The sequence below is a fragment of the Hibiscus syriacus genome, unplaced genomic scaffold, assembly GCF_006381635.1.
Source record: "Hibiscus syriacus cultivar Baekdansim isolate YM2019G1 unplaced genomic scaffold, ASM638163v2 tig00110597_pilon, whole genome shotgun sequence".
NCBI classification, from domain to species: domain Eukaryota; kingdom Viridiplantae; phylum Streptophyta; class Magnoliopsida; order Malvales; family Malvaceae; genus Hibiscus; species Hibiscus syriacus.
This window is the reverse complement of record NW_024062795.1, coordinates 7,367,649-7,395,569: the sequence shown is the minus strand read 5'-3', so window position 1 is coordinate 7,395,569 and position 27,921 is coordinate 7,367,649. Positions and strand designations below refer to the sequence as shown.

The 27,921-nt window shown below is 34.3% G+C and overlaps 4 protein-coding genes and 1 pseudogene across 5 annotated transcripts; 2 read left to right on the top strand and 3 right to left on the bottom strand.

Moving 5' to 3' along the window:
- Positions 1-512: 512 nt before the first annotated feature.
- Positions 513-27,921, bottom strand: LOC120133962 (10 kDa chaperonin, mitochondrial-like). Of its 2 annotated transcripts, XR_005517136.1 has the most exons (5): positions 27,737-27,921; positions 27,508-27,647; positions 27,318-27,412; positions 14,617-14,636; positions 513-515 (listed from the first exon to the last, which is right to left on the bottom strand). XR_005517136.1 is itself a non-coding variant. In XM_039150445.1 (3 exons), the coding sequence occupies exons 1-3, from the start codon at positions 27,839-27,841 to the stop codon at positions 27,364-27,366; spliced, it is 294 nt and encodes a 97-aa protein (XP_039006376.1). In that variant the 5' UTR covers positions 27,842-27,919; the 3' UTR covers positions 27,222-27,363. The 2 variants fall into 2 exon arrangements, 1 of the variants encoding a protein (XP_039006376.1); XM_039150445.1 differs by lacking the exons at positions 513-515; positions 14,617-14,636 and having other exon boundaries at positions 27,222-27,412; positions 27,737-27,919.
- LOC120133960 (WUSCHEL-related homeobox 6-like) lies at positions 12,536-13,854 on the top strand. Its single transcript, XM_039150443.1, has 4 exons — positions 12,536-12,692; positions 12,728-13,030; positions 13,100-13,176; positions 13,310-13,854. The coding sequence occupies exons 1-4, from the start codon at positions 12,536-12,538 to the stop codon at positions 13,625-13,627; spliced, it is 855 nt and encodes a 284-aa protein (XP_039006374.1). The 3' UTR covers positions 13,628-13,854.
- On the bottom strand, positions 16,361-19,448 carry LOC120133959 (phytanoyl-CoA dioxygenase). Its single transcript, XM_039150442.1, has 9 exons — positions 19,342-19,448; positions 19,131-19,255; positions 18,981-19,041; positions 18,580-18,648; positions 18,345-18,463; positions 17,661-17,808; positions 17,429-17,573; positions 17,250-17,336; positions 16,361-16,655 (listed from the first exon to the last, which is right to left on the bottom strand). The coding sequence occupies exons 1-9, from the start codon at positions 19,394-19,396 to the stop codon at positions 16,613-16,615; spliced, it is 852 nt and encodes a 283-aa protein (XP_039006373.1). The 5' UTR covers positions 19,397-19,448; the 3' UTR covers positions 16,361-16,612.
- LOC120134310 lies at positions 20,230-27,052 on the bottom strand (annotated as a pseudogene).
- LOC120133961 (cell division cycle 5-like protein) lies at positions 21,150-22,498 on the top strand. Its single transcript, XM_039150444.1, has 2 exons — positions 21,150-21,323; positions 22,040-22,498. Exons 1-2 carry the CDS (start codon positions 21,156-21,158, stop codon positions 22,196-22,198), a joined length of 327 nt encoding a protein of 108 aa, XP_039006375.1. The 5' UTR covers positions 21,150-21,155; the 3' UTR covers positions 22,199-22,498.

Below are 27,921 nucleotides of genomic sequence, written 5' to 3'. Positions count from 1 at the left end.
GGGAACCCTATCCCTGCACAAAAAAAACTGAGAGAGCACTCTTAATTGTACTTGGTATTAAATTACACCAAATAGTTTTTAAGGCAATTAATAAGATGTTGGAAGGGTGCAGTGTCCAATGTGTTTTGAGAAAGCGTGTTGGCCCTCATATGCATTCAAGTCGATAAAACCAGACATGCATGGCTGCCATTTCTAGGAATACTATAAACAATCTAATCAACTTAAAACCTTGCCAAGGGCCCTGATCAGCTGAGTTCCTCTAAACGAGCTACGTGGCCATCTTACTAGTCGTCCGATCACCTTTTTCCACTCTTGTTCTTCATGTTAGAGAATATCTACACGGATATTCATAATCATGATTTGTTTATAATAATTATACCCTTAATGAGCTAGATATTGATGAGGGTGATCATTAATTCATAACTGGAGTTATTTGGAATTTAAGATTGTGAATTGTCAATAACTTTTAACTTGCATGACACACTTTATGAGTACTGCAATTCAATCTAAACACCCTGTGCTAAGAGCCCTAATTATGGAATAAGTGTCAGAATTCTTTCAGCTTCAACTTGTTTAGGGGATGTCTCATTGCAGCGGACTTAATATACAGTTAAAAAAAGGTGTCGCGCCTTAATTACGGTTAAAGAATAGTTATACCGGAAATGTTAATATTTTTAAACATTTCTGATAAAGCGCTACTTAAAATATTATTTTTTGTATTGAAAATATTAATATTGGGCGCTACAAAAAATGTTTAACATTTCTGGTAATACGCTACCTAAAACATTATTTTTTCTACCGAAAATGTTAATATTGGGTTATACTGGAAATTAGTTAGTAAATTAACATTTCCGGTAAAAAAAATAATGTTTTAGCTAACGTTTTACCGAAAATGTTAAAAAAATATTAACATTTTCAGTAAGATATTTCATTAACGGTATATTAAGGTTTTCTTACACTAAAACTACCCACTTTTTTATTTTTCCTTTTGGAGCATTAATGTTGTTTCCGGAGTCAAAACAACTGGTTTTGGTTTCTCTCATTCACATTATATATATATTGGTCAAAAAAATTTTGGGCTAAATCATATTTCATCGCTCTACTTTCTTATCATTCTTATTTTTGGTAAAGTTAAAAAAATTTCCCTTATTAAATTTTATATTTACTCTTATTTTGATCACTCGAGTGTTAAATCATAAATAAAAGAATGACATGATAGTCATGTGTGCTGTTATAAACTGTTTTTTTGTTGATTTTATTTTCTTCCTCCAAAGATGAAAGTCATAAAATTTCTTTTCTATCTCACCCGACAATACAACAACAACAACAAAACCAATCATTCAAGATGCCGACGAAAGTGTAATTTTAGCATAACATTAGCTGTATGACTTTGATCAATATAATAAAAAATGATAAAATTAGAATATAAACGTTAGGTTAGTAAGTTAAGCATAATACAAAGACTAAAAACAAAAATTTACCTATTTATATATAGATCAATTCTACATCCAATATTTTAATGAATTATATATATATATTACTCATTTATATTATCTTAACTGAAAGTTATGGGCAGGCACCACAGTTACTGAATAAAGCAAAGTAGATAATTGACTATTATAATTCAAAAACAATACAATTGAATGGTTAACATTAACACAGCAGCAGTACTGCAGCATAAGAAAAAGAAGAGAATTAAAAAGACAAGAAGAAAGAAACAAGAGCATTTACACTAGCCTTTCCCTTTGTCTTCCCTTTCCTCATAAACCCTTATTTAAAACATAACTGAAAAGGCCAAAGTCAATGCTCTCTCCTTCACCTATAATATCTGCAACAAAAACCTGGTTCTTACACTCCCCCCCCCCCCTCTTGCTTGAATTCTAACATTAATGAACATCTAAAAACATGTACGTACTAACAAGACCCACCATATGTTCTGTCACTAGTTGTGAAGAGGATTTGGACCTGTATGAACTATCCTCTTATCATCTTCATTTCCAGCAAACTGAGGTGAGCTTGATGATGGAGGACCATGAAAATAGGCATTATTATCGAAATTAAACTGGCCTTTCCTTGGGGGAGACTTGAACCGATCTTCATGAACAGAAAAATGCAGACCTAACTGAGAAAAAATTAAGATAGCCCAGAAGAAGAAAACTGCAGCTCTGCTACCTCCATTACTACATCTGCACCCTCTTGTTTTCACTCCTCTAAAAATCCTCATTTGACTATGAATCTTTTAAACCAGATAGAAAAGTGGGTTTAAGTTAACAAGGTTTTTGAGTATGGGGGAATTCGAGAAAACTGAGAACGGAAACAAAAGGAAGAAGCTTTAGAGGTTTGGGTTTTGGTTGTGTTAAACATGAGCTTGGTCATGGAACCTTCTTTATATACTAAATCTATATTTAGAACTTAATGTTGGGAGAGACCAGAGGGGGTTGTGGGACGTGCAGTATTAATTGCCGTTGCCTGCAGGAATATGTTTAAAACTTGAAGCTCTTATATTCCATCAATTACCCGCCATTGATTTCCCACAAACGCACTGCAAGTTGTTTTGTTTGATTTCCTTTTCTTTCTAGGAAACTTTAATTACAATTATAATCAAATCAACTATTATAATTAAATTTAGTGGCAAAGATTCAATAAAAAAATATTTTGAAATTCAATATGCATATGGAAATATTGTAAATGTCTAGGTAGAGTGTTGGAAATTAATCAAAGACTTAAGGAATCAGACCCAATGGTAGTTAAAAGATAGCATACGAGCCATATGTCCAGCCCAGGCTCTTTCTAACCGAGCATGATGGGCTCATACTTTAATCAAAAGGCTTCAGAAATCAGACCCAATGTTTTGTTCTCACAGAATCCTCACTTAATTCCCAATTTTTTTAGTGTCAAGTTGTCTCTTTTGCTTGTGTTTTGAGAACCCGTCTTTGTGTTTGCTTCTGGTTTTCAGAATGTTGATGTTTGGGAATTTAAGGGCAAGCTTTTTGTATGGTTAGTTTGGTTTTAAGAATTTGGGCCACCTGCTTTCATGGGAATTTTAATATTGAATGTCATAGGAGACTAGCAATCAAATGGTTTGAATTCAAAGCTCCCCTTTTGAATTATGTAAAAAGAACCTCAAGGTTTAAACTTTGGACCCAAATTTGTGTCTTTTAATGGTATCATAAAGAAAACTGATGAGGCTTTGTTGAATGTGGTCGATTTCGTACAGTTTTGGATTAATGAATGATGATGATATGTTCTTTGGCATGACCATAATATTATTCTTTTTCAAGTGAACTTGTTGAACTTGGTGAAAGTTCAAGCTAGTGTTTTGTAGAATCCTATCTATGCTTTAATTTGTTTGAATGTGATTTAAACATTTTTTGCTGCTTGCTTTTTTATATAACACTAATATTTGATCTATTGATAAATTAATACAAATTAAATATTATAAAGGCTACTTACAAATATGATTTGCTCCATTTACGATGTAGGAAAGAAATCATTAATAAAAAAATTTAAGAAAGCATGTTTACTTTTTTCCGTTTTACCTCATTCTTCTCTGATGTGACTTCGCTCTGGGGAGAGACAAAGCAAGATATATATTGCAGAGAAATGTTCCTTAATTTGGGCAAAACTCACGACATAATGGATTCAAAAAAAATATTTTACGAGATGATGCACTGGGCAGATTAATTGCTCGAATGGGGTAAATTCTACAGTGGCAACATAGGTCGCCATGCACGCCCGGCGTCCTTATAGGTCGCCATGCACGCCCGGCGTCCTTATAGGTCGCCATGCACGCCCGGCGTCCTATAAGATTTGCTGCTTTGGTGGCCGCTGTTGCTCGCTTTGGTGGCCGCTGTTGCTCGCTGATGCTGCTTTGGTGCTATGCATGGGCCATGCACGAGGCATGGGATAGGTCGCATGCGCTTTGTTCACGTGGTCTGATCTCGGCAAACCTCTGCATGGGCCATGCACCAAGGATGACCAAGGATCGGTTCATGCATGGGGCACTCGGGGCGACCAAGGATCGGTTCTAGGTTGCCGGCGACATCGCGACATGGTAGGTCGCCATGGAGTCCCGACGACATGGTAGGTCGCCATGGAGTCCCTACGACATGGTAGGTGGTAGGGTAGGTGGTAGGTCGCCATGGAGTCTCCATAGCTGGGAGATTCCTGCATCGCGACCCAGCTTTAACTGTAGCACTCATGCATGCAACGACCAAGCTTTAACTGTATCACTCATGCATGCGTTGCATCCATAGCTAGCTGGGAGATTCCTGCATCCGTAGCTGCATGCGTTGCATTCATAGCTGTATGATTGCAGCGTTAATTTAGCTGTTAAATACAGCAAATATTGCTGTTCAATTGAAGACTTTCAATGCTCAATAGTTATACGATTCAATCCTAATAATATTTTATTCAATAGTCAAATTTTAAAGACTTTGTACAACGATTTTTTGCTTTATATAAATGATATGGGGTTTAGGATAGAAGGAGAAGAACAACCAGGAGTATAAGCATAAGCACATATAAACTTTGCCGAGAGAAGGAAAAGGAAGAAGAAGAAAATAAGATAAAGGATCAAACATAGTTTGTGAGGTAATTTTTTATTGTTTAATTTAGTTTATTATATGAAATTATTAGTTTGTTAGTTTAGGGTTTAGGGTAAAACTAAAATCTAGTTAATTAGTTTGTTAGTATAAATTATTAGTTGGTTAGTTTAAGTTATATATATATTATATAAAAAATTAGTTAATTAGTTAATTAGTTTAAGTTATTAAATATAAAAAAATATTAATTAATTTGTTAGTGTCTTTAAACATATATTAGATTGTTCATTGAAGTTGAAGTTATATTATAAAAAAATTAATTAGTGCTTAATTAGTGTGTTATTTTAACTAAGTTATATTATAATAAAGAAATAGTTTATTAGTTTAAGTTATATTATAATATATTAGATTATATAAAATTAATTTGTGGGAGCTATTGCTGTTTAAATAAATTAAACGGTTTACACATACAGGGCATTATTCCACAACATTTGCCCATGTTGAAATTGATTCGAATAAAGAAACAAAGAAGGAAAAGAAAGGAAAGGAGGAAGGCATAAATACGTGAGTAATTTATTATTTTTTGTTGTCTATTTTTTGTTGTTGTGTATGTGTAAATTAGTTTGATAGTAAGTTTATATTAGATTATATAAACTAATTTGTGCGAGATAATTTTTGTTTAAAAAAAATATTGTGTTTAAAATATTTAGTGTTGTTTAAAAAAAATATTTTGTTTTATTTATATTGTATGTGTAAATTAGTAAGGAGTAAAAATTAATTGAATGAAATAATCCGGCCAACGAATTATTACGATATTTTGCCTAACAAATTTGTTTGATATTTTTAAAAAATAAAAAAAATTATCAAACTAATCATGATTATTAGTAATAATAACTAAATAATTAGTATCAAATCTAAATCATTAAATATTTATAATAAATAATTATTAGTAATCATGACTAAATCATATTATTATTAAATCATTAAATATCAAATCATTAGATTAATAATAATTATTAAATCATTATTAATAATATTAGTAATTAATCAATTAATCAAGTTAAATAACAAATTTTATTTGATCATTAATATAATATAATAGTATATTATATTATATTTAATGATTTAATGTTTTATGAAATTATCTTATCTAATATTTTAATCTAAATTAATTTATTTTTTTATTTGTAGAGAAAATGAGCAACAACTTTTTCACGATTGTCCATTATAATGGACAGATTATGGAAAATGAGGTCGGAGTAGCTTTTCAGTCTGAAAAACCAATAAATATGATGTTCAAAAAAGACATCACATTTATAGAAATGAAGCATAAGATAGAAAGAAAAATTCGAGCTGCAGTTGATGGTTTGAGGTATAGGTTTATGATATGCCCCAACCCAGTCAGATATGCTGCAGTTCCACTTGAAGAAGATGATGATATTGGAACCATGGTTGGATTACATGAGTCAACCAATATAGCAGTTATTGAGTTATTTGTTGATGTGTGTAACATATGTGATGTTCCTGGGTCATCAAGAGGTGTGGCTCAAAATCCATCTGAAATGGCTTTATATAGTCAGTTTGAGGAGCCGACGTACAGGTTCCCGAACAGTTTTATGGCACTATTGGAAAGTGTAAATGAAGTCGGGGGGACATCTGCAACAGCAGAGTATGAGACGAGAAACATATCGAAATTGGTTGTTAATATTGACGCTGAAAATCGATGGGGAGAAATTCACGATGATTCAAGCGAAGATGAAGAAACCGAAGAACCCGTTTTGGGCGACGACGAAAATATTTTTGGTGGAGGTGCAATTGATGAAGTTCTGGCACCGTATGAAGCTACTCCTCACATGTACGAGATAGACTATTATGCAATGAGGGCACCTGAATTCCCAGACATGCCACATTTACCTCCGTACCAAATGACTGAATCATTCGATAATTCTGGTGAATTTTCAGTTGGGGTGCAATTCAGAGGAAAAAATGAAGCTACGCTGGCGATTAAAGAGTACTGCATCAAATGCCATGTTGATGTCCATGTTGCAGAGTCCAACCAGAAAACCCTATACGCAAAGTGTGTAAAATATGGCCCAGAGTGCAAGTGGAAGATCAGAGTGTCGAAAAATCAAAGGCACGATGTTTGGGTCATCACGAGGTACAATGGTTCGCACACATGTTTGCGAAACTCCATCAAACAAGACCACCGACTATTGGACTCCGATGTAATATGTGAATACGTGAAGGCGATGGTTGAAAAGGATCCAAGGATATCTTGTTCAGTGTTAGCTGCATCTATTCGAAGCCAATTTGGATATCAAAGTAAAATATGGCAAGGTGTGGAATGCGAAAATGAAGGCAATGAAGTTGACGTATGGAGATTGGGATACATCGTACAATGAGCTACCACATTTGCTACAAGCAATGAAGCGATTTATCCCAGGAACTATAGTGAAGTCTCAAACCATGCCCGCATATGACGAAGAAGGTCAACTTCTGCCAGGGAAGAAAATATTTCATAGACTATTTTGGGCATTCAAGGCATGTATTGAAGGATTTCCATTTTGCAAACGTATGATCCAAGTAGATGGTACGTGGTTGTATGGTCAATATAGGCATGTACTTTTGATGGCAGTTGCTCAAGATGGTGAGCGAAATATCTTCCCAATTGCATTCGCCATTGTTGAGGGAGAGACAACAGAGGCTTGGGATTTCTTTCTGACCAATCTACGTCAATATGTCGTTCGTGAAGATGGAGTTTGCTTGATATCCGATAGAGGAACGGGTATTTTGGCGGCAATTGAACGACCAGGAAGTCGTTGGATACCTCCGTATGCATATCCGACATTTTGTATCCGTCATATTGGCAAGAATAGTATCGACCAGTTTCATAACGCACATATTCGTAGCGAGATAGTCAGCATGGGTAAGTTTTAATTTCAATATTTGTGTATTTTTTACGTGGTTTTTTAATTGCGGTTTAACACAATATATTATGGAACAGGATACGAACTACGTCGACCAAATTTTGACAAGAGATTGGAGAATTTGAAGGTATTTTACGATGATCAGCGTGTTTGGAAGTGGGCTTCAAAAATACCGCGGGAAAAATGTTCGCAAGCATACGATGAAGGTCGGAGATACGGACATATGACCACAAACCTTGTTGAGGCCATTAATTCGATACTAAAAGGTACACGCCATCTCCCAATAGCGAGCGTGGTGAAAGAGACGTACTTTAGACTGGGTAAAGTTTGGTCGGACAAAGGCAAGGAAATTGAGAGTCTCATAAATAGAGGTAAAACTTGGGCTCCTACAGTGGTGGAATCAATGGAAGCAAATGAGCGATTGGCAACATCAATGGTTGTTCATAATTTCAACCGAGTTGGTCATACTTTTGTCGTGTCGTGCATACGTCGTAACGTCGGAGGAGAAGACCAAACATTTAGAGTTGATTTACGACACAAATGGTGTGATTGTGGTCGTTTTCAGGCATGGAAATATCCATGTGCTCATGCAGTCGCTGCATGTATGTATGCTGGTGTAAGCGCATACACTTATGTTGATGAATGCTTCCACCTACGTAGGATATTAAATGTCTACAGCTATGTGTTCAGACAGATCCCGAATGAATCATATTGGCCCAAAAAGGATCATGATTAATGGCTACCAAATCCAATGCTTCGCAGAAGTCCAGAGGGTCGACCTGAGTCCACTCGAATTCATACCAGTATGGATTTTCATGCTAAAGAGAGAGGTCAAGCAAAGAGATGCGGATTATGTAGGGGTGAAGGCCATTCAAAAAACAATTGTCCTAATTTACCAAGATATAGGCCTCATCATTAGTAATCATATATGTATTTCTATGTATTTATTAATCATTATAAAAATGATTTAATAATGATTTAAATATTTAATGATTTGATGATTTAGTAATGATTTGATAATAATCATTATAGTAATGATTTGATAATAATCATTATAATAATGATTTAGTCATAATCATTATAAAAATGATTTAATAATGATTTAAATATTTAATGATTTGATGATTTAGTAATGATTTGATAATAATCATTATAATAATGATTTTATAATAATTATTATGTTATTATTTAGTAATTATTTATAATAATGATTTAATACTAATGATTTAATAATTATTACTAATAATTATAGAATACTAACAAATGAGGGTACAAGTGTGGATTACTGAGTTTAAATTTATACATAGTCGAATTTATTAATGATTTTTAAATATTTAATGATTTGATACTAATGATTTACTAATTATTATTAATGAGGATTTATTGTTAATATTTAATTATTTGATACTAATGATTTAAAACAGTTGATTTACTAAATATTTAATTATTTGATACTAGTAATGATTTGATACTAAACATCATTGTTAAGGTTAAAAAAAGTAGTCTAATTTCAATAAATAATTTGTAATAAATAGCAAACGAGTTTACAATTGTTGTCGATGTCGGGGTGTTGTTGAATGATAATGTCGGGGCGGACGTCTGATACGTTGTGGCCGTTGTGGCTCAGGAGTATTGTACCCACCCCCCTCATTCATTGGGGGTATTTGAACTGTCATGTGTTCAAAGTCATACGTCGACGAAAACGTAGGAGAATAGATGGGTGCCTCAGGCTGCACAAACTCTGGTATGTATGCCGGGCCAGTAGAATCATCAACTGCGTGATGCAACGATTGTGGTGCGCTATTATCCACATCGGTCATTTCCGCTTCAGTTTGTAGAGATGAACTCCCACTCCCACTCGGTAGAGAGTATTCAGCTTTACCAAATCTTTTCTTAAACCTCAAAAATTGTCGCCTCTCTACTATTGTTGTGAGGAACGGCTTTCCATTATCCAAAAAATAAGCAAGGTAAGCCGAAGTCTCAAAATTAAAGTCGTCGTCTTGAATGGCGTCAAGAGTTGGCATGAATGAAGCCCTATTGTTCCAAGCATTAATGTAGGTTGCATGCTTCTCAACCCAATTAACACTTTCTTTACGACGACCATCAAATCTGTGCAGGTCGTCATGCGTCTCAACCCAATTCACTGGACGACGACCATCTAAGTTTTGGAGGAGGTCATGATCCCATGGACTCCGCGGAATAGGTTGGTGGAAGTGGAATTGCCTCAGCACTCTATCCCCAAATTGGATCTCAACAAAAGCAAAATTGATCAATGGTGTAACAGCACACCAATATTGAAACCCATCTAAAATATCGTGCGGTATCAACGCAAATAATTCTTCATTCATGTATGGTCTCCAATTAAACTGTAAAATTACAAAAACAATAAAATTTATTTAAATCAGATAATATAGTTAATTTAAATAATAATTAAAAAATACAAATTATGCATACCTCCTTTTTGGCCTTAATGTCGATCTTTAACCTGAACTCTTTAATGTTGTTGTGCACCAACCCTGTGCCTTCAATTTTATGCCTCCATCTGTATATCAATCAAAACAAAAATAGAGACATTTTGTTCAATAATTCTAATCAAAATAAATATTTTTTAATTAATATTTTATATTAAAATAGAGGATTCATATTACCTTCCGGCAAGTGGAAAGTCAACTGCAGTCCGACTAATCGGTGTCAAAAACGGAAGTCTATGCCAAGCCCATGATTGTAGCAGCAACAGACATCCACTGATTTCTACTGTATTATTATCATTCACGACTAATGACGCCTTGCACATCTCACGATACAAGAACGCCAATATCGCCGAACCCCAGCTATATTGCCTACAATTCTCAAAATTTGTTAAAAAAAGAAGATACTGAGTGTGAACATAACTACCGGATTTATCAGGCATCAAAATTCCCCCAATCAATTGTAATATATGCTCGTGTTGCATATATAATTTCGTGCTCCGTACTATTTGATTGAAGTTGAAATTCATTCTTCAACCATGACAACCTCACCCGCCACCCTTTACACTCTGGTGGTACGGGCGCTTTCCCAAGAAACAAGTTGCAAAGTTGTTCCACCTTATTAAACTCATGTGACATTACCACCGGCATCCCATTAGTTTGGACCCCGAGTTGCATTGCCACATCCTCCAAAGTTATCGTGCATTCGCCACACGGCAAATGAAACGTGTGCGTTTCTGGTCTCCAGCGTTCAATCAACGCACTGATCAAACCTGGGACCAACTTGTAATCTCGCACAAATGTGATATACCAAAATCCAGCCTCTTGCAAATTTTCTTCTATTAGTGGGTGTGGCTTGGGCACTTTATGTAGTCGAAGACGAAGGACTCGCTGCTCGTCCTCCTACAATTAAATATTTCAAAAAAATTATCACAATCATAAAATAATATTCAAATATTTATTAATTATAATTCATTAAACAAATATTTTATTCACCATTATTCCCAAATGACTTGAAATATGTTCATTGTCAAGCCTCAACAGTGGAATTTGGTCAGCCATTGGAATGAATCTGTAAAAAAAATTAAACAACAATATTTAAAAAATCATTTAATATAATCTAATATAAACTAACTAACTAATTTACAACACTAAACTTTAATATAATAACTTATAATATAATAAACTAATAAACTAACAAACTAAACTTTTTAAAATATAAGTTAAACGTAAACACCAAACCCTTAAACAACTAATAAAATATTTTTTTATATAACTAAAACTAACTAATAAACTATTTTTTCATTATAATATACTACTAATAAACTTACTAACTAATTTTTTATATAATATATATTCAACAAACAAATATAACTTAACTATTTAACTAACAAAAACTAATTAAATAATTTTTTTATATAACTAACTATTAACAAAACAAACTAATTAATTATTTTTTAACTATATAACTATCAAACATATACTAATTAAATAATTTTTAATTTATGTATACTATAACTTAAACTAACAATCATATAACCCTAAACTAATAAACTAATTAACATTTATAATAATAAACTAATTTAAATATAAACAAATTTACCTTATCTCCCTTTCTTCTTCTTACTTTCCTTTCTTTCTCCCTTTCTTTCTTTCTCGTGAGCAATCTCTTCTCCCTTTCTTTCTTTCTATTATGTGTGATCTTTCTTTTATGTTCTTGCGATTTGCACACCCCCATATATAACCGGCTGCCTCAATTATTTCACCAACAATGGTTCAATTATTGTGCATGCATGGTCTCGTGAGCTAGGATCACATGGCATCAATAGCTGTAGGCATGCAGCGGGGAGCAGGAGCACGTGAAGTTATCTTGGCATGCATGCAGGCATGCAGCGGGGAGCAGGAGCACGTGAAGTTATCTTGGCTGCATGTGCATGCATGGTCTCGGGAGCTAGGTGACGCCGGGGCGACCTACAAGGTCGCCGGGACTACATGGCGACCTACAAGGTCGCCGGGACTACATGGCGACCTACAAGGTCGCCCAGACTGCATGGCGACCTCTCCATTGGCTGGCTCGTTTGCATGGCGACCTCTCCATTGGCTGGCTCGTCTGCATGGCGACCTCACCTCGTATAATACTGCATGGCGACCTCTCCATTGGCTCGTGGCTCGTATATGGCTTGTATGGCTCGTATGTCACTCGTATGTCTCCGTATGTCGCCTGGATTGCATGGCGTCCTACAAGATCGCCTGGATTGCATGGCGTCCTACGAGATCACTGTAGAATTCACCCCATCCCAGCAATTAATCTGAAATGTGCATTATATCGTGAATAAAAAAGTTCGAGAACATTATCTCGTGAATTCACCCCCTTAATTTGATATATATATATAATAACTTCAGTGACCAAAAATACCTTATAATATACGATTTTAACCAATTTTTTTGGATTTGTCAAAATAACCAACTAAATCGCAACGTTAAAATCGTATATTATAAGATATTTTTGATCACTGAGGTTATTTTCTCGAAGTTATATAAACTTCACAACAACAACAAAACCCAGTAATCTGTGCTTTGTTGCTCCTTCAAAAAAATGGGATACCCCCATATTACTGACCTCAGCTTATCTCTTTCATTCAACAACGCAAAGCCTTCACCTTTGATTCCAAACCTTTTACCTTTCTTCAATCATGGAGATTTCGGTAAACCCCACCCTTTTTCTTGTAACATTTCATTCATTTTTTCTTCTTGTTAGCAATGATATAATTTCTTGTTGGTGGTACAGTGAATAATGCAAACGAGAGAAGTCAACAGTCATCAGGGAGTTCACGTTGGAACCCAACGCCGGAGCAGTTAATGACACTCGAGGAGCTCTATCGACGCGGCACACGGACGCCGTCCACGGCTCAAATCCAACAAATTGCGGCGCTGCTTCAGCGGTTCGGGAAGATCGAAGGGAAGAACGTTTTCTACTGGTTCCAGAACCATAAAGCAAGAGAACGTCAAAAACGCCGCCGTCAGCTTAACAAAACTCCTGACGAACAACAACATTGCGATGCCGATGGCTTGGAAAAGAAGGAATCAGCAGGTAAACCTATAGAAACACGTAGAATTGAAACATGTATATGTTTTCATTGCTTTGTTTTGTTTTTACTAGCATCTTCGTTGGGTCGCTGCGAAATTGAACCGACAAACAACCAGGCTTCTCCTTCAAACGTATGTAAACTCTCCGAGGTTCGTGTCTATCTATCCCTTTTTTGTCTAAAAGCTGCAATCTTTTACTTTTCTGTTGTTTTATGAATTTGCATTCACTCAATCCACCACTTTTCGTAATTCCACTTTAATTCGATGTTCTCTGTCTTTTTAGGGTTTCATATCAACGCATGGAACTGCAAAAAGTGGAAGAAACAAGTGGATGCAAATTCACGACAAGGAACTATGCTTGGAGCTGTCTTGTTCGGGAACAACTTCATCAGACACTGGAAATTTATGTCCATTGAAACCACACCAAGAAAACAATATCACTCACGAAGAAGACAACAGACAAGACCAGACCCTCGAGCTGTTTCCCCTTGGAACCGGCATTAATATCAGCAACAAAGACACCCACCAACAAGTGCCCATCACAGCCATAACTACAACAACGACAACCCGATATTTCGAGTTTCTTCCTCTGAAGAACTGAACAACAACACGGGAAGGTGGCCGGTGGGTAGCTATTAGCTAAAGCTTAGCATGTGGGCAACAGATACGCAGAAATTAAATACTAGTTTTTCCATTTGAGTTAAAAAAGAAGGTTAACATTTAAGCCTGTCGTTAGTTTTGTTTTTTTGTGACAAACTAGGGACTGTTTCATGCTGTGTCTGTCACGCATGGTGCAACTGTGAAGACAAGGACATGTAGTTAATCTTGGGGGGGGGGGGGGTTTCCTTAAAACACATATTGGACCATGCTGGCTAAACCCAAGGAAAGAGCCTCCTTTCATATTTTTTTACCCTTTAAACAATGCAAATTGCAGGGTTTTAATTTCTTTGTTGACAGTGTTGTCCATTCTATATGAACAAGAACAATTACAAAAATGAAAGATAGATGATAAGGGCGATGGGGGACATAGGAACAGGATAAAGATGTGAAGAGAGTTTTGATGTAAAAGTGACATTAACTTGAACTGCATATATCTGGAGGGGGTTTTCAGGTATATGTCAGTAATAGTTTTTGTTTTTCTCATGTATGTTCAATTCCCATATATTCTTGGATAATTAAATAAAGTTCGACTCAACTCTAGTTTAGTTTTTGAGATTGCAAGGTAGAATCATTGTATGTAGGCTCAGTTAGCCATATATATTTGGTATCTTTCTTGCATTATGTATCTATCTGACCTGTAAGATTTGGTGATTACTGTTCTTTTTACCAGCAAAAGGTGAAAAACAGAAGCGAAGAGTTGGAACTTGATGATACACCTGTTCGATTTTGTGTCCTTTTACCTCTTGAAATACCCAGACATATTCATTCAATCGCCAACAAAATAAACTTTAAAAATAGAACATAAAAATGTCACACAAAAAAATCTCTTGGTCTTTGCATACGATAAAAGATGCCAATTGAAACTTTGTCACTGAAACTTCTGCAGCTGAATATCTGCATGCAGGGCAGAAACAAGCAGAGAAAATGTACCCCCAAAAAAATGCAAGAAACTGAGGAAGAAAGCGCGTATTGCCGAGAAAATCCAATGAGGTCTGGGAGCGGCCAGCATTAATTGGAAATGGCCAAAAATGGGGAAGCTAGGGGGATTGTCCTTGTGTTTCTTTTTACTCTGATTTTATTTATTTTGCAGTCAAGGAGGACGAACGCAATCTCTCACGCCATGAACTTCAGAAAAAAAGTTGGGAAAGTTTAGCTGAGTGGAACAGTTGGGGGGGGGGTGATGGTTGTGGGATTCCTTCAAAATCAGTTTGCATAGATAGAGTAGTAGTGGTAGTAGACCCATCCTTCAATAAAGAAGAAAGCTCCAATCTTTTTTGGGAAAGTTATATATCCCTTTTAACTCTCATGTCTCATAATTCAGATCAGAATCCATAGCCTTTTTACGTTTTTCTTTCAAGTCCATACCCTCTTTACAATTATTAGTATAGCTTTGAATTTGAAGAAATATGCATGCATTGCCTTGCTTTCACGTTCAATTACTTTTCATCTCAATAACTCTGAAATCAAGTTATTGCACGTTAGATTGAGCGTAAAAACTCCATGCAATCACCATATTCTCGAAGGGTCAATAAATAATGAAATATATAAATGAATCAAATTTGAACGAATAAAGTTATATTCATATTCGTTTATTTAATTTTAAAAATATTTATGTTCAATTTGTATTCATTAAAATTTTCAGTATCATGTTTATATTTGTTTATTTATTTTTAAATATGTTAATATTCGTTTAACTTCGAGAACATATTCATTTAACATTTGTGTACATGTTCGTTTAATATTCCTTCTCGTAGCTTATTATCGTTGCCTTCTGCGTATCCTTCTGTTCATGTTTCCCCTGTTTAATTTTAGCCAAGTCTTACGTTTCTGTCCATGTGCAGAGATTTTTTTCGCAAGAATTTATTTGCAGGGATTACTTTCCATTTCAGACTCGTATATGAAGATTGCATAAGAATACTGTTCAACCATGTATTTATTTATTTATACATGCATTGTATTTTATCTTTATTTTTAATTTTTCTTACTGCCAGGAGTCTTTCACGGAAGCTGCTCTCAATCTGGCGATGGAGGCAACCTACTACCCTACCTCCCCCTTACCCCATCACATATGAGAATAGGGTTTTGTTGTTGTTGTTGTTTGTTTAATATTAACAACAAATCCTCTTTTTACCCTTTTATTTACAAGTCAAAAATGGTGAAATTACACCATTAATCCCTAAGTTCTTTAACTTCACAATTTGAATTCAAAGTTCATCTTATGTTTATTTTAGTTTTTATCATCGTCAATATTTAAATTATAGACGGTAGAAAAATTAAAATTGAATAAACAAATTTATAAACGAGTTGACAACTTATAAACGAGACGGTAAATAAATTTATAATCAAGTCAATATTTAAATTATAAAAGGAAGAAAAATTAAAATTGAATAAACAAATTTATAAAAGAGTTGACAACTTATAAACAAGACAATAAATAAATTTATAATTGAACCAATAAACAAGTTTATTAATAAAAATAAACAAACCGAACACACCTATATTTATGTTCGTTCATTTATTAAATAAACATAGAAATGTTGTCCATACTTATTTATTTAACTTAATAAACAAACATAAACGAACGTTATAAGAACAATTTATGAACAATTCGTCGAACACTTTATTCATTTACATCACTATATATAGATGATGGAAATTTGAGTTATTCAGTATAGAGTATATGGTGAGCCAACTTTTATTGGTCTTGGAATTGTCATGTTCGACACGAACTTATATTTGACACTCATGTCTAAATAACATAAAACATTATCCAATAATGTACATACTGCAACGAGAGTATAAATATTTTTCTCATACGCATATGAAATCTCCATGCCTTTACTTCCCTGTTTTCTTAACCTTCATTCCCATCCCTGCCAAGGCTGAGGCTGACAGCGAATTTCAGGGGACAAACTCCTGAGTTTGCTCAAGAAGTGTAAAGGGGCTCTGGCTCAACTTTTCTTCGAATCCTGAAAAGGTGAAAAGATAAAGTTGAAGAAATGGTCGATCATCACATAAACCGCATCCATATCTCTTTTAGATAACTAAAGAATACAATAATTAGTTCTTTTCTTCATTATGATGTAATAAAAGAACATCTCCTTTTTTTGCATCCATGACATCACATTTATAGTGAATATCACAATACCAATGAATATCAGATGAATTAGATCTTCTCTCAATCTCACCTATGATGTATGGTGACGGAGGCGACTACATTAATTACCATTTTGAATCGGAATATTGTTTTCCATACAAGGATGTACACTTCAAACAAATAAAGTTAAAAGTATTTACACATTGCCCTAGCATATCAATACGATGAGGAAAATTGTTGCCGGTGCTATAGCATAAGCATTCAAGCAACACCGAGACAGTTGAATTACCTATGGATTACATCATCTAAATAAATAAGATTCGTCAGATAAAAGAAAATGTTTATTATCAGCACCTTGAGAAAGATACTATGTTTGTCCTATAAAGAATGAATGGATCTGTGGGGCATAAAAAATGAACCATCTCAAAATTTGGTGAAGATAAAAATAAATGATCTAATTACTTACCAATTATCTTCTGCCCACTTGCAGCCGTCGGTATCTATCACATGCAAGCTGTACGCATGCCGCGAATTTGAAGATTGATTTTCAAAGCTATAGTACCAGCATAAACAAAAAAGACGCAAACGGTTAGCCATTAGGCCCATTAAGCTGGATGAGCTCTGGATATAATTCTTTGAACTAACCTTTGATGAATAAGATCACCATGAATTACGACCAAAGACCCAGCTTTCACTTCAATAGGCACAAAATCTTTCTGGTCATACGATTGTGAGGGCCTATCGAAGAAAACTCCATCTTCACCCCTTATGAACCTTCTTACAAGACCATCTAGAAACAAAAATTAGAGCAGATCAAAATAAGGCATCATTTATATACTTTAAAATGTTACAGACAGGGTAAAGTAAAAAAGGATACTTTTTTGAGATTCTGGAATGGCCCAAAGGCAGCCATTAACAACTGTTGCATCCTCTAGAGCGAGCCACAGACCAGTGCAAGTTTTAGGTTCAGTATAAAGAAATGCGTTGTCCTGGTGAGGAGTTACTTCACCTCCTATACCCGGTTGCTGTCAAAATGGGTCACATATAAGCACAACAACTCAAAGTTCAGTATTCAACAAAATCCATTCAGACAGGATACAAGATTCAAATTTCATTACAAACCATACAGCATTCCAATCTTCATCCATTAGCAGGATTAGTAGTGTGTATTCTTTCAAATGAAGAATAACAAAATTATTCGATTAACCACACCCATCAAATGAAGAAAGCACCAGAATAAAACAAAACAGCCACCAAACAGAACCTCACTGTCATAGAAATTCCTAAATTTTACAGAAAAACTCATATCACTAAATTTAACAAAGTAACAGCAAGGTCACCTAGGATCCACAGACAGGACACAGGTTTTATTGACTGGATATTTGAATAAACCTATATGAGCCAATACACTGTTCGACTCTAAAGTTGAACTATTAAGTTCAAGCAACTGAAATCAGAACCTCTCAATGACTTGGGGGTTGAAATTCTAAGGTCACCAGCAAAGGGTGTTATCACTGGGTAAACATTGACTTCATGGTCAAGTAAGAAACAAGTTAAATACCTTAAAAATATACATTGACTGCATGATCACTGGTCTCTTGTATCCTAAAGAGAAGAGCAAACTTGAAACTTTCTCAGAGCAAGAGAATTCTTTGAAAACCTGGTCAATCTCATGTAACGCTGCACAAACGAATAAAACCATGGATTAGCTACAATAAACATATCTATACTCTATTTACATGAACGTGTTTCCAAATAAGAGCATAATAAAACACAAAGTTTACAAAATCATATACCATGCCCAACTTTATTAATAGAAAGTTCCTTCGATTGCTTTAAATTTCCATTATCATCAAATGCTTTTTCTGCCAAAACAACAAAAGAAAGAAAAAAAAATAGAAGTCATCAAAGTAACCAAAAACAACTCTCTACTCACTAATAACCATAAGTGTAGGTGCTTTATACAATAGATTACATGTGAAAGCAATAAGGAATCAAGCTTTACCCTTTAAAGCTTTTGCAAACAATTCATAACATCCATACCTTTCACTTTAAATCTGACAGGCAACAGCAAGTTCATATATCCCAAAAGTCTAGTTCTCAAAAGTAATTTGATTTTCTCAAAGTAAAATTAAAATCAAAGAAACAACTAAAAGAGTGCAGAAAAGAATGAAAGCAACAATAGAAAAAAACACACCTTCAAAGAAAAAGGAGATCTTTTCAGCACTTTCATAGAAGTATTCATTGGTCAACTTCAACTACAGAAAAACCCCATATCGAGAAACTATCAGAATTTAAAGTTATAATTCCAAAAATATTACAATTGCTACAAGAAAAAAAAAAAGACCTGATTTTTGGTGGAGAAAATAGAAGCGGTGGTGGTGGGGTCAAAGTCCTGAAGCAATTCGTCCATTCTTTTCCTCATGGCTTCAATTTCTTGAGTGCTCGCAAATGATTCGATCACAATAAAACCTGCAAAACACACACTTAAAGAAAAACCCAGTGGCAGAAGGATCTTGAAAAGAAAATATTTTGTTCAAAGAGGCGGCGGCGTAGACCTTGAGAGTCGAAAGATTGGCGCTGCTGTGGAGCGAGATTTCCGACGATTCCCATGGCGGTTGCTTTTGGTTCAGACAGAGAATGAATGCAAACTGATTCTTATAGTGCGGATCAAATATTCTTATTTTATTTCGATAAGAACGGATTAGAGTTGCCCATCTATGAAGGAATATCCGAAGTGTCATTTGTCGGGAGCCCTAAGACAAAAGAAGTCTAATAATTATAAAAACTAAAATTTTATATATAACGAGAGGGTAACTTACTTTTATGGTATACATTTCTCTTATTTTTTTTATCTAAACTACTTATTAAATGTTATATTTTGATATTAAAAAATATTACATTTTTTTATTTTCAGGATTAAATTTGATGTCATCTATCTAAATTGGATGATATTTATTTAATTATTCTGATGATTTACTTTACACCCTCGAATTATATATCAATAGAGACTCATAATCACCATCAATTTATCAATAAACTATAATTATTATATGTGTTTTTATATTAATTCTGACAATAATATTTATGTGTATCTATCATTATAAGAATGGATACGAGAGAAGAATAGGAATCCAGCAAGAATTAACAACAAACAAAATTGTTGAAAATGGGACAATTGGTGAACACCCTCTTACAAAACTGAATATGAAAAATCAATCATAATACCCTGATTTCTCATAAAATCTACACCAAAATCTCTTCCAAATCAAACTACAATTGAGTGTAAAAGAATACAATGTGGTGTTAACAGTTTGTTTGATTCCGCTACAGCAAAATCACAAAACAATCTCCGATTCGGTTAATGCCGGGGTTATCCCTCTGATGGCAAAATCGTCGGCTTTTGTTATCTGAACATCGTATACGACTTGACCTCTATAACTATGTTTACAGGAACAAGATACATTCACACCATCGAAATCCTTCGTGAAGATTACGTAGCAGACGATGATCTTGCTTTCACCGATCCGTTTGTACGACACATGCAATCGGGGCATGGGAAGGTATATATCAAATCGTTTGGCCTTTTAAGTTCAATTCCTTTAGGTCCCGTTTGGTTCATGGATTAAAACATTCCTGGGAGGAATCTTTTTTTCCCGTTTAACTTACCCACGTTTGGATGGTTATTATTCCCAAGAGAGGGTAAACATTGAATACCAACAGTTGTTTTTTTTTTCCTGTTTTACTGGGAATGTTAGTCTCCCATCTCTCTTAGGTATTTCAACATTCCCGTCCCCCTTGGCTAAAATATCCTTCTCCCGTTAGCTTGCTTATGCGAAGGAAAACATTGCATCTTCTTCGATTTGGCGAGAGCTGTTGCATTCTTCCCGTTTGCTTCTCCCCGTTAGCTTGCTTTGGAGTTTTACGGAGAGAATTGTTGCATTCTTCTTCTTTGATTTTCCTTTTCTATCAGAAAAACTGAGGAATGATGTGATTTTTTAAGGTTTGGGTCTTTTTTTCTCATATTGAATTTCAATAAAGTTTGAAACTTCTTATCTGCTAGTTTAATTCCAGCATGCAATTAGTTCCAAAGTTGTATTTTGTTGTTAATTAAGCTAAATAAACTGTTTTTCTGGCTTTTACTTTTGACATCTCTTATATGAATTTGTTGGATGTTTGAGTTTTTGTTAATTTTCTTTTTAATTGTTAGTTGTAATTTGTGCTTGGGATTTGAATGAATTCAAAACTTATTAAGTTGCTATTTGAAGTGGTTTACAATCTGCATTAGTTTGTTCATTTCAGAAGCTTGTTTTGGAAGTATTACCTTTCCTTATTTCAAGGTAACAAAGAATCGTGAGCCAAAATGAGGATTATGATAAAAGGAGGAGTATGGAAGAACACGGAGGATGAGATATTGAAGGCAACGGTTATGAAATATGGGAAGAAACAATGGGCTCGAATTTCTTCTTTGCTTGTTCGTAAATCTGCTAAGCAATGTAAAGCTCGCTGGTATGAGTGGCTCGATCCCTCCATTAAGAAGGTAAATTTATCTTTTCTTTTCCTTGTAAGGAAAATTTTAATGTTTCTTCACCTGGATTTGTTTCGAATTGGAGCTTTACCCTTAAAGATCGAATCAATTTTGGGTATTTAAGCTTTTCAGTGTTTCGATTTATGAGTTGAATTTTTCCATAGACACTATTATTATTAGGTTTTTCTTCAGTTAGAAAAGTTTAGTTTAGATTGCTCTTTGATTTGATGTCTTTGGTCAGAGTAGCTAAGCTTAGTTGAAAGAAATGTTCTTGTTACTTCTTGTTTCTTGCTTTGTGCTTGCTCGAATGTCTGCTATGCAAACAGAAGTTAATGGTAAATAAACCAATACTTGTTTGACTAAAAGTACAAAATACTACAAACGTGGAGTAATGTGCATTGGTTTATAATTGTATCATATAAAAATAAATTCACAAATTTCAATTCTTATTGTTCATTTGCTTGTCTCAAATAAGTTTTTTACTTTTGAGAGCGTAAAATGAGTTGGTGAAAGTAAGAATTGAGGGTGGTCTAGTTGTAGGGAATTGCAGCCTTTTGTTACTCAAACGGCAACTCTGCAAGTAGCTTTCTTGCTGAGAATATGTTATTGTTTTTATGTTGAATTATTTAGTTTAATTGAATTGTTTCTACTTGATTCATTTTGATGAAGAAAACTAGTAAAAATTATCAAGTTTCAAGTGATCATTTGTGTTTTTGTGATGTATGTAGACCGAGTGGACTAGAGAAGAGGATGAGAAGCTGCTTCATCTTGCTAAGCTCATGCCAACGCAATGGAGGACGATTGCCCCAATTGTTGGCCGAACACCTTCTCAATGTCTTGAACGTTTCGAGAAACTCCTTGATGAACATCGCAAATCAGGTGAATGAGAAGCAGGCTGACCATCACGACACATAGCACACCTACAAAGGAATCAGTATGAAAGTGATGGGCATCTTGCCAAAGCTATATATTTCAGAAATTTCTTTTTCTCACTAATGTTCACATTCTACAGCTGTGAACTCTTTTAATATATGAACCACCCTCACCTTTTCAACCCTGTAATAAAAAAAAACCTCCAGCAGTTCTATTACCATTAGCAGTTAATTGATGTTGCTTCTTTGAGCAACATGTCGATTCCTTCAAAAGAGAGAAGGAAGAGAAATGATATTTTCATCATCTTATCAAAATACTTCACATCTTAAAATACACCCACAATCTAAAACTGATATTTATATCACTTTTTGATGCTGGTAAGTCTTGGATTCACTCGAAAGAATAATCATATTGTAACCACGACATGGCAAAACATGGTAATGAACAAACAAGAAAAGAAGATAAAGCTACAATATGATTTTTAGTGTTATATTTTCTTACTTATTTGAATTATGTTTTTGCAATATAAATTCATGAAATAAATAATAATGATAAAGTATGCAGAATTAAGTATAAATATAAAAGATAAATAAATAAATTATTGTATATAGAAGATATAATAAATATTATATCTTAGATAACAAAAATAATTTACATCTTTTTATTATTATGAATATCTATAATAAATTATTATATATAGAAGAATGTAAACCTTGTCTATTGAAAAATACAAGAAACCTCCCGGTAAATGCGTCACGTATAAACCGAAGCTAGTTTTCACAATGTAAACATTTAGTTAAAATGTTGATATAAAATTTTAATATATTTTTACATAAATTATATAAAATTTAATATTAATTAAAATTAAAATAATACATGATATATTTAAATACTCAAGTAATATATTATCAACATATATAATTTTTATATAAATAATTTTTATTTAAATATTTAAAATTTCACTTGTCAAAAAATATAGATCAAAGACAATTTGGTAAAATATACATTCTAGTAATCTTTTATTTCTTCAACCAAATAATGTAATCTTACATTCATGCCAAACCAACCAAACACAATAATGTAACATTCTCAGGTAATCTTTTATTCCCACTGATAATTTTATATTCCGTGATCCAAACGCACCCTTAGTGTCACTATGTGAACGCATATTCAGCATTTGTCGCTTGAAATTACTCCACCTGAAATCATGATGATACATTTTCCATTATAGAACATACGACACATGCAATGTAAACCATCTAAGCAAGTTACCTTGGCAAAGAAGAAAACTACTTAATATAAACTCCGAGAGTAAAGTGTACAACATAACTGTTTCGAGATGTATTGCTTCATGTTTATCTAGCTGCTAATGTTTGGAACTGTCAATAAGATCTTCTGCTACCCTATTGTGGCCGCTAAATGAAGGTAGAAAAGTTAAATACATACCCAATATTCGGGTTATCAAATAGCAGTGCGAACCTTCGCTTGTCTGGTTGAATCGTCTTGGAATGTCCGCTGTACAAGTACCTCCGGTGGCCCATCAGGAAGTGAGGAAAATTTCCAGCTTGAGTTGTAACAAACACCTCGCTATGAAGGCAAACAGTATAGTCTATGGCAGCCATCCTGGAAGAAAACTTCTGAAAGCAATAATCGAGTCAAAGAGATGACAGAAAGTCCGATCTCAAAGGCATTATTGAAAGGCTTAAAGAAAGAAGTGAAATCTCTGTATTCTTCCAGACCTTATATGGAGCAAGTTCTTCCTCAGATGCCAGCATCTCCCTTGTTTGCAAGTTGGGGAACATTTCCAATAATGGAGCCATTGTTTTCTCAGAATTGTATATCTTTCCAGAAGCCAAAAAGATATATGTATTGTTATCAAATCCCAATCCTCTAAGCATCAATCCAACCTAATAGGTGCAACAACATATTAAAAGAATTATCATCGAAACTAGTGTCGATCGAACAACAAAAATAAACTGAGAATACCTCTAAAGGAGTAAGGGGGCATTTCCCATTAATCCTGTTTGCTCCAGGGCGTATAACTCGACCAGGTTTTGTAAATTTTCCTTTCCAGCCTCTTTCCCTCGCTTTTTTCATGTCTTCTTTTTCTAGCTCCCCACCATCAAATACAGAACAAGAGCAAACAACCATATCCTGCACAATAAAGGATATTCTACACTTGTTACAAAAATGGAGTTGATCAGTTTCTGATACTAAAAGTCATAACAGTACTTTTTATGCTAAGAAATGCCATCAATCTACACAAATACTAACCTCCTTGAACCGAAGATGAACGGAAAGATATTTGCCACCACTGTCTGCACTGCACTCTTTCATTCTTGCAACCAAAGTTTCTCCAAGGCTTAGTATTGGACTCGAAAAACGAAATGCTTCATAATTTGCAAAGCATCCGAGTCTTTGGACAGCAGGAGGAGCATCAAATGATAAGCGGTTTGCAAAAGGAGAAATTCTTATAAACCTGTATCGTTCAATCAGAAAACGAGTAGCCTAATTTATGACAACAATAAATGGAGTAATTTATCCAAAAATAAATAGAACTAGAAGAGAATAGCAGTGAAGAACATATCCCAATATAAACTACAATCAATGCTTAAACTCACTTTTCTTCAAGCAGCTAGTAGGACAATTTCCTTATAATACCGAATGGATGACCATGCTTTAATTCTGAAGTTGAAAACGTTGGTCAAATTGTGATCAAATCGTTCCATTATGTAGTTAGGAATCTTATCAACAACTCATACATCATTCTTCAAGGTATTGATGAAATACTCTTCATCATAGATGTCTTTGAATTTGCTGGGAAAGTAAAAAACCACAGATGGGATTCAGTTGATGTGATAACAAAATGATTGGCAAAATAAGATATCATTTCTCCTTGATGGTACAAAAACAAAATACCAACAGAAAATAAATGATAACAAACCTGGGATCTCGCCATATGCTATGAAAATGGAAATTAGGGATTAGAAGTGTGGCATTAAGATAACCTGCCACAGCAACTGCATTTCATATCTAGAAAGCATCCAAAGCAACCGTGTAGAGAAAAATATAAATGAAGAAAATGGTTAAATATACACATACTTATTACAGACAAGTGAGGAATAGAACCAACCGATTTCCTCTGCTGATTTAAGCCTCCATTTGCCTCGATGTATATGTAACCATTCGATTCAGGTAAATCTATAGTAATTAAAAGGAACAACCAAATCATAAACCGATGAAGATAGCCAACACACGAAAGCATACTCATGCATGAGCGCATATGCATAATTCATAAAGAACATAACAAAAACTGGAAATGTGCAAAGCACCAGAAATTGAACATAAAACTCATAGCTTCAGAAGACTTGTTTACACAAGGCCTCCATACGCCCCCTCTATAGAAATTTTTCCAAACAGTTGAAATCTACAGGAAATTCAGTAAGTTCAGGGCAGATGCAAGCGCTATGAACCAGAATCAGATGCAAACCCCTAAAATCAGTCTAAAATATACAGTCATAAATTCATAATCATGCAGCTATTTCAGTAAAAAAATAAATAACAATATACATTGAATCGAAGAACAAAATTCAGATGATATGGTCAGATATTATCATTGTATTGTAATTATCGAATGACACCACATCAACTGTTTTACCAACATCAAATTATCAAGTTCTCGTAGAGGAAGCGGATCATCAATAAACCAGTATTGAACTGCCGTAAAATTCATCCATCCAAATGTTAAAATTGGTCCTCAAAATTCTATCAAGTTCAAACCCGGAAGGAAGAAGAAATCATACAAAAAACCAGTATTGTACTGCAGTAAAATTCATCCATCCAAATGTTAAAATTGGTCCTCAAAATTCTATCAAGTTCAAACCCGGAAGGAAGAAGAAACCATACAAAAAAACTCAAATTTTGGAATGATTAAAAACACAACTCAGCACGGAAAACCATATTAAAAAACGGAATCTCAATCTTAAAACCGAAGAATTCATCTAATAGACTGAAACGGACAAATCAGAAACCAGAGACTCACCGCGTCAGCAGAGGAATTATCGGCATTCATATAAACTCTCAAGTTTCTCGTAAACCTGGGGACTCCGGTAAACGGAGCCGGGTGAGGTCGGTTCCTAACAACGGGAACGGCATCAAAGGAAGCGATGCCCATGTAAAGAAACATCCCGGAAATATAAATGAGAGTTGCAAAGAGGAAGATCCGTTGTCGATGACGAATAACATAGAGAAGTAACCACGAGAGACGATGAACTAAAGTCCGCCCCGGTTGGAACGGGCAGAACCTAACCGACTTCCTACCGTGGTGGTACCTCGGTGACCGTTTGTTTATTAGTTTTCTACTTCATAGAGAGACGATGTGAGAAAGGATATAGGAAATGTATTTTTGATTGCATGCTTCCGGGTAAAGCCAAAAAGGAAGTAAGAGGTGTTTTGGAGGGAGGAAACGGGGAAGATTGAACGAGAAAGTATTTTGGGTCAATTACATTAATCCATGTTTTAGATTCGTCTTAACTTTTTTTTTTTTAAATATTAAATCATTAGGTTAAAAAATTTAATTAATCAATTTCTTAAATATGTTTGTATTATTTAAATTTCTGTTTTAAAAAATATATAACTTGATATTTAAATTTAATTAAATCTAATATATTTATTCAAAATAGATTATAAATTTAAATATCGATATTTTTTCTCTTTATTTTATTCATTACAATTAAAAAATACAAATTTATTCTTCTAATAATCTATAAAAAAAATATAAAAAAATATTTATTAAGATTTTCATCAAAAAATTTAAGAAGAATCACACTCGATAAATTCTAAATTCTAAATGGAATCATTAACTGCATTTTTTTTGAATTACCATTAACTGCTTTAAAGTATCTAATTGGAACATTTTTATATCTATTAAATCAGTTTCACACATTCGATAATAATACTTCAATCGAAAATCCCATCCTCAATCAAACATCCATATTATAACAATGCCATTACCAAAAGGATGTAATCTTGGGATAATTAGACAAAAATCACGCCAGAAATCTTTTTAATAGTAAAAGTTTCCACTTTCCAATAACAACGATGATTAATCAGTTCCGCCCAATTTAATTGAACCCAGAAACAATAAACAAAGCTAATGCCTCATTGCAATTCCAATCTATCAATCGTGGAGATTGCCCAGAATATCTTCATCTCTATACAAATGAAACCTGCCGGGAAAAATAAAATAAAAAAACAAGAAAATGATCAACTTCTCAAACCAAATGATAAAGTATACAATAAAAAAGGGAGCTTAATGACGCACTCTTTATCGCCAAGCTTGACTTGGGAACCCCCAAACTCAGGCAGAAGAACGGTGTCACCTTCCCTGAAAGGAACTGGGATCGGTTTCCCTTCCTTGTCTCTTGCTCCTGGACCCACGGCCACCACTTTCCCGGAGTTCAGCTGTTTGTTTTCAATCAAATGAAGCAAGATCCTTAGATTACATTAAAAACTTATGACAGAAAAAGAGATCGAAAGAGAAAGAAAACTACCTTGGTGGATTTCTCGGGCAGGATAATGCCGGCAGTGGTTTTGGAAGGGGAAAGGATTTCCTCGACAAGAACTCCGTTGAGTGTTGGAATCAAACGCTTCGCCATTGTAGAATTAATCTGAAATTCTCAGAGAGTTCTCCAGCAAATGCAAGAGAAATAGAGTTAGATGATATAATGATATACTG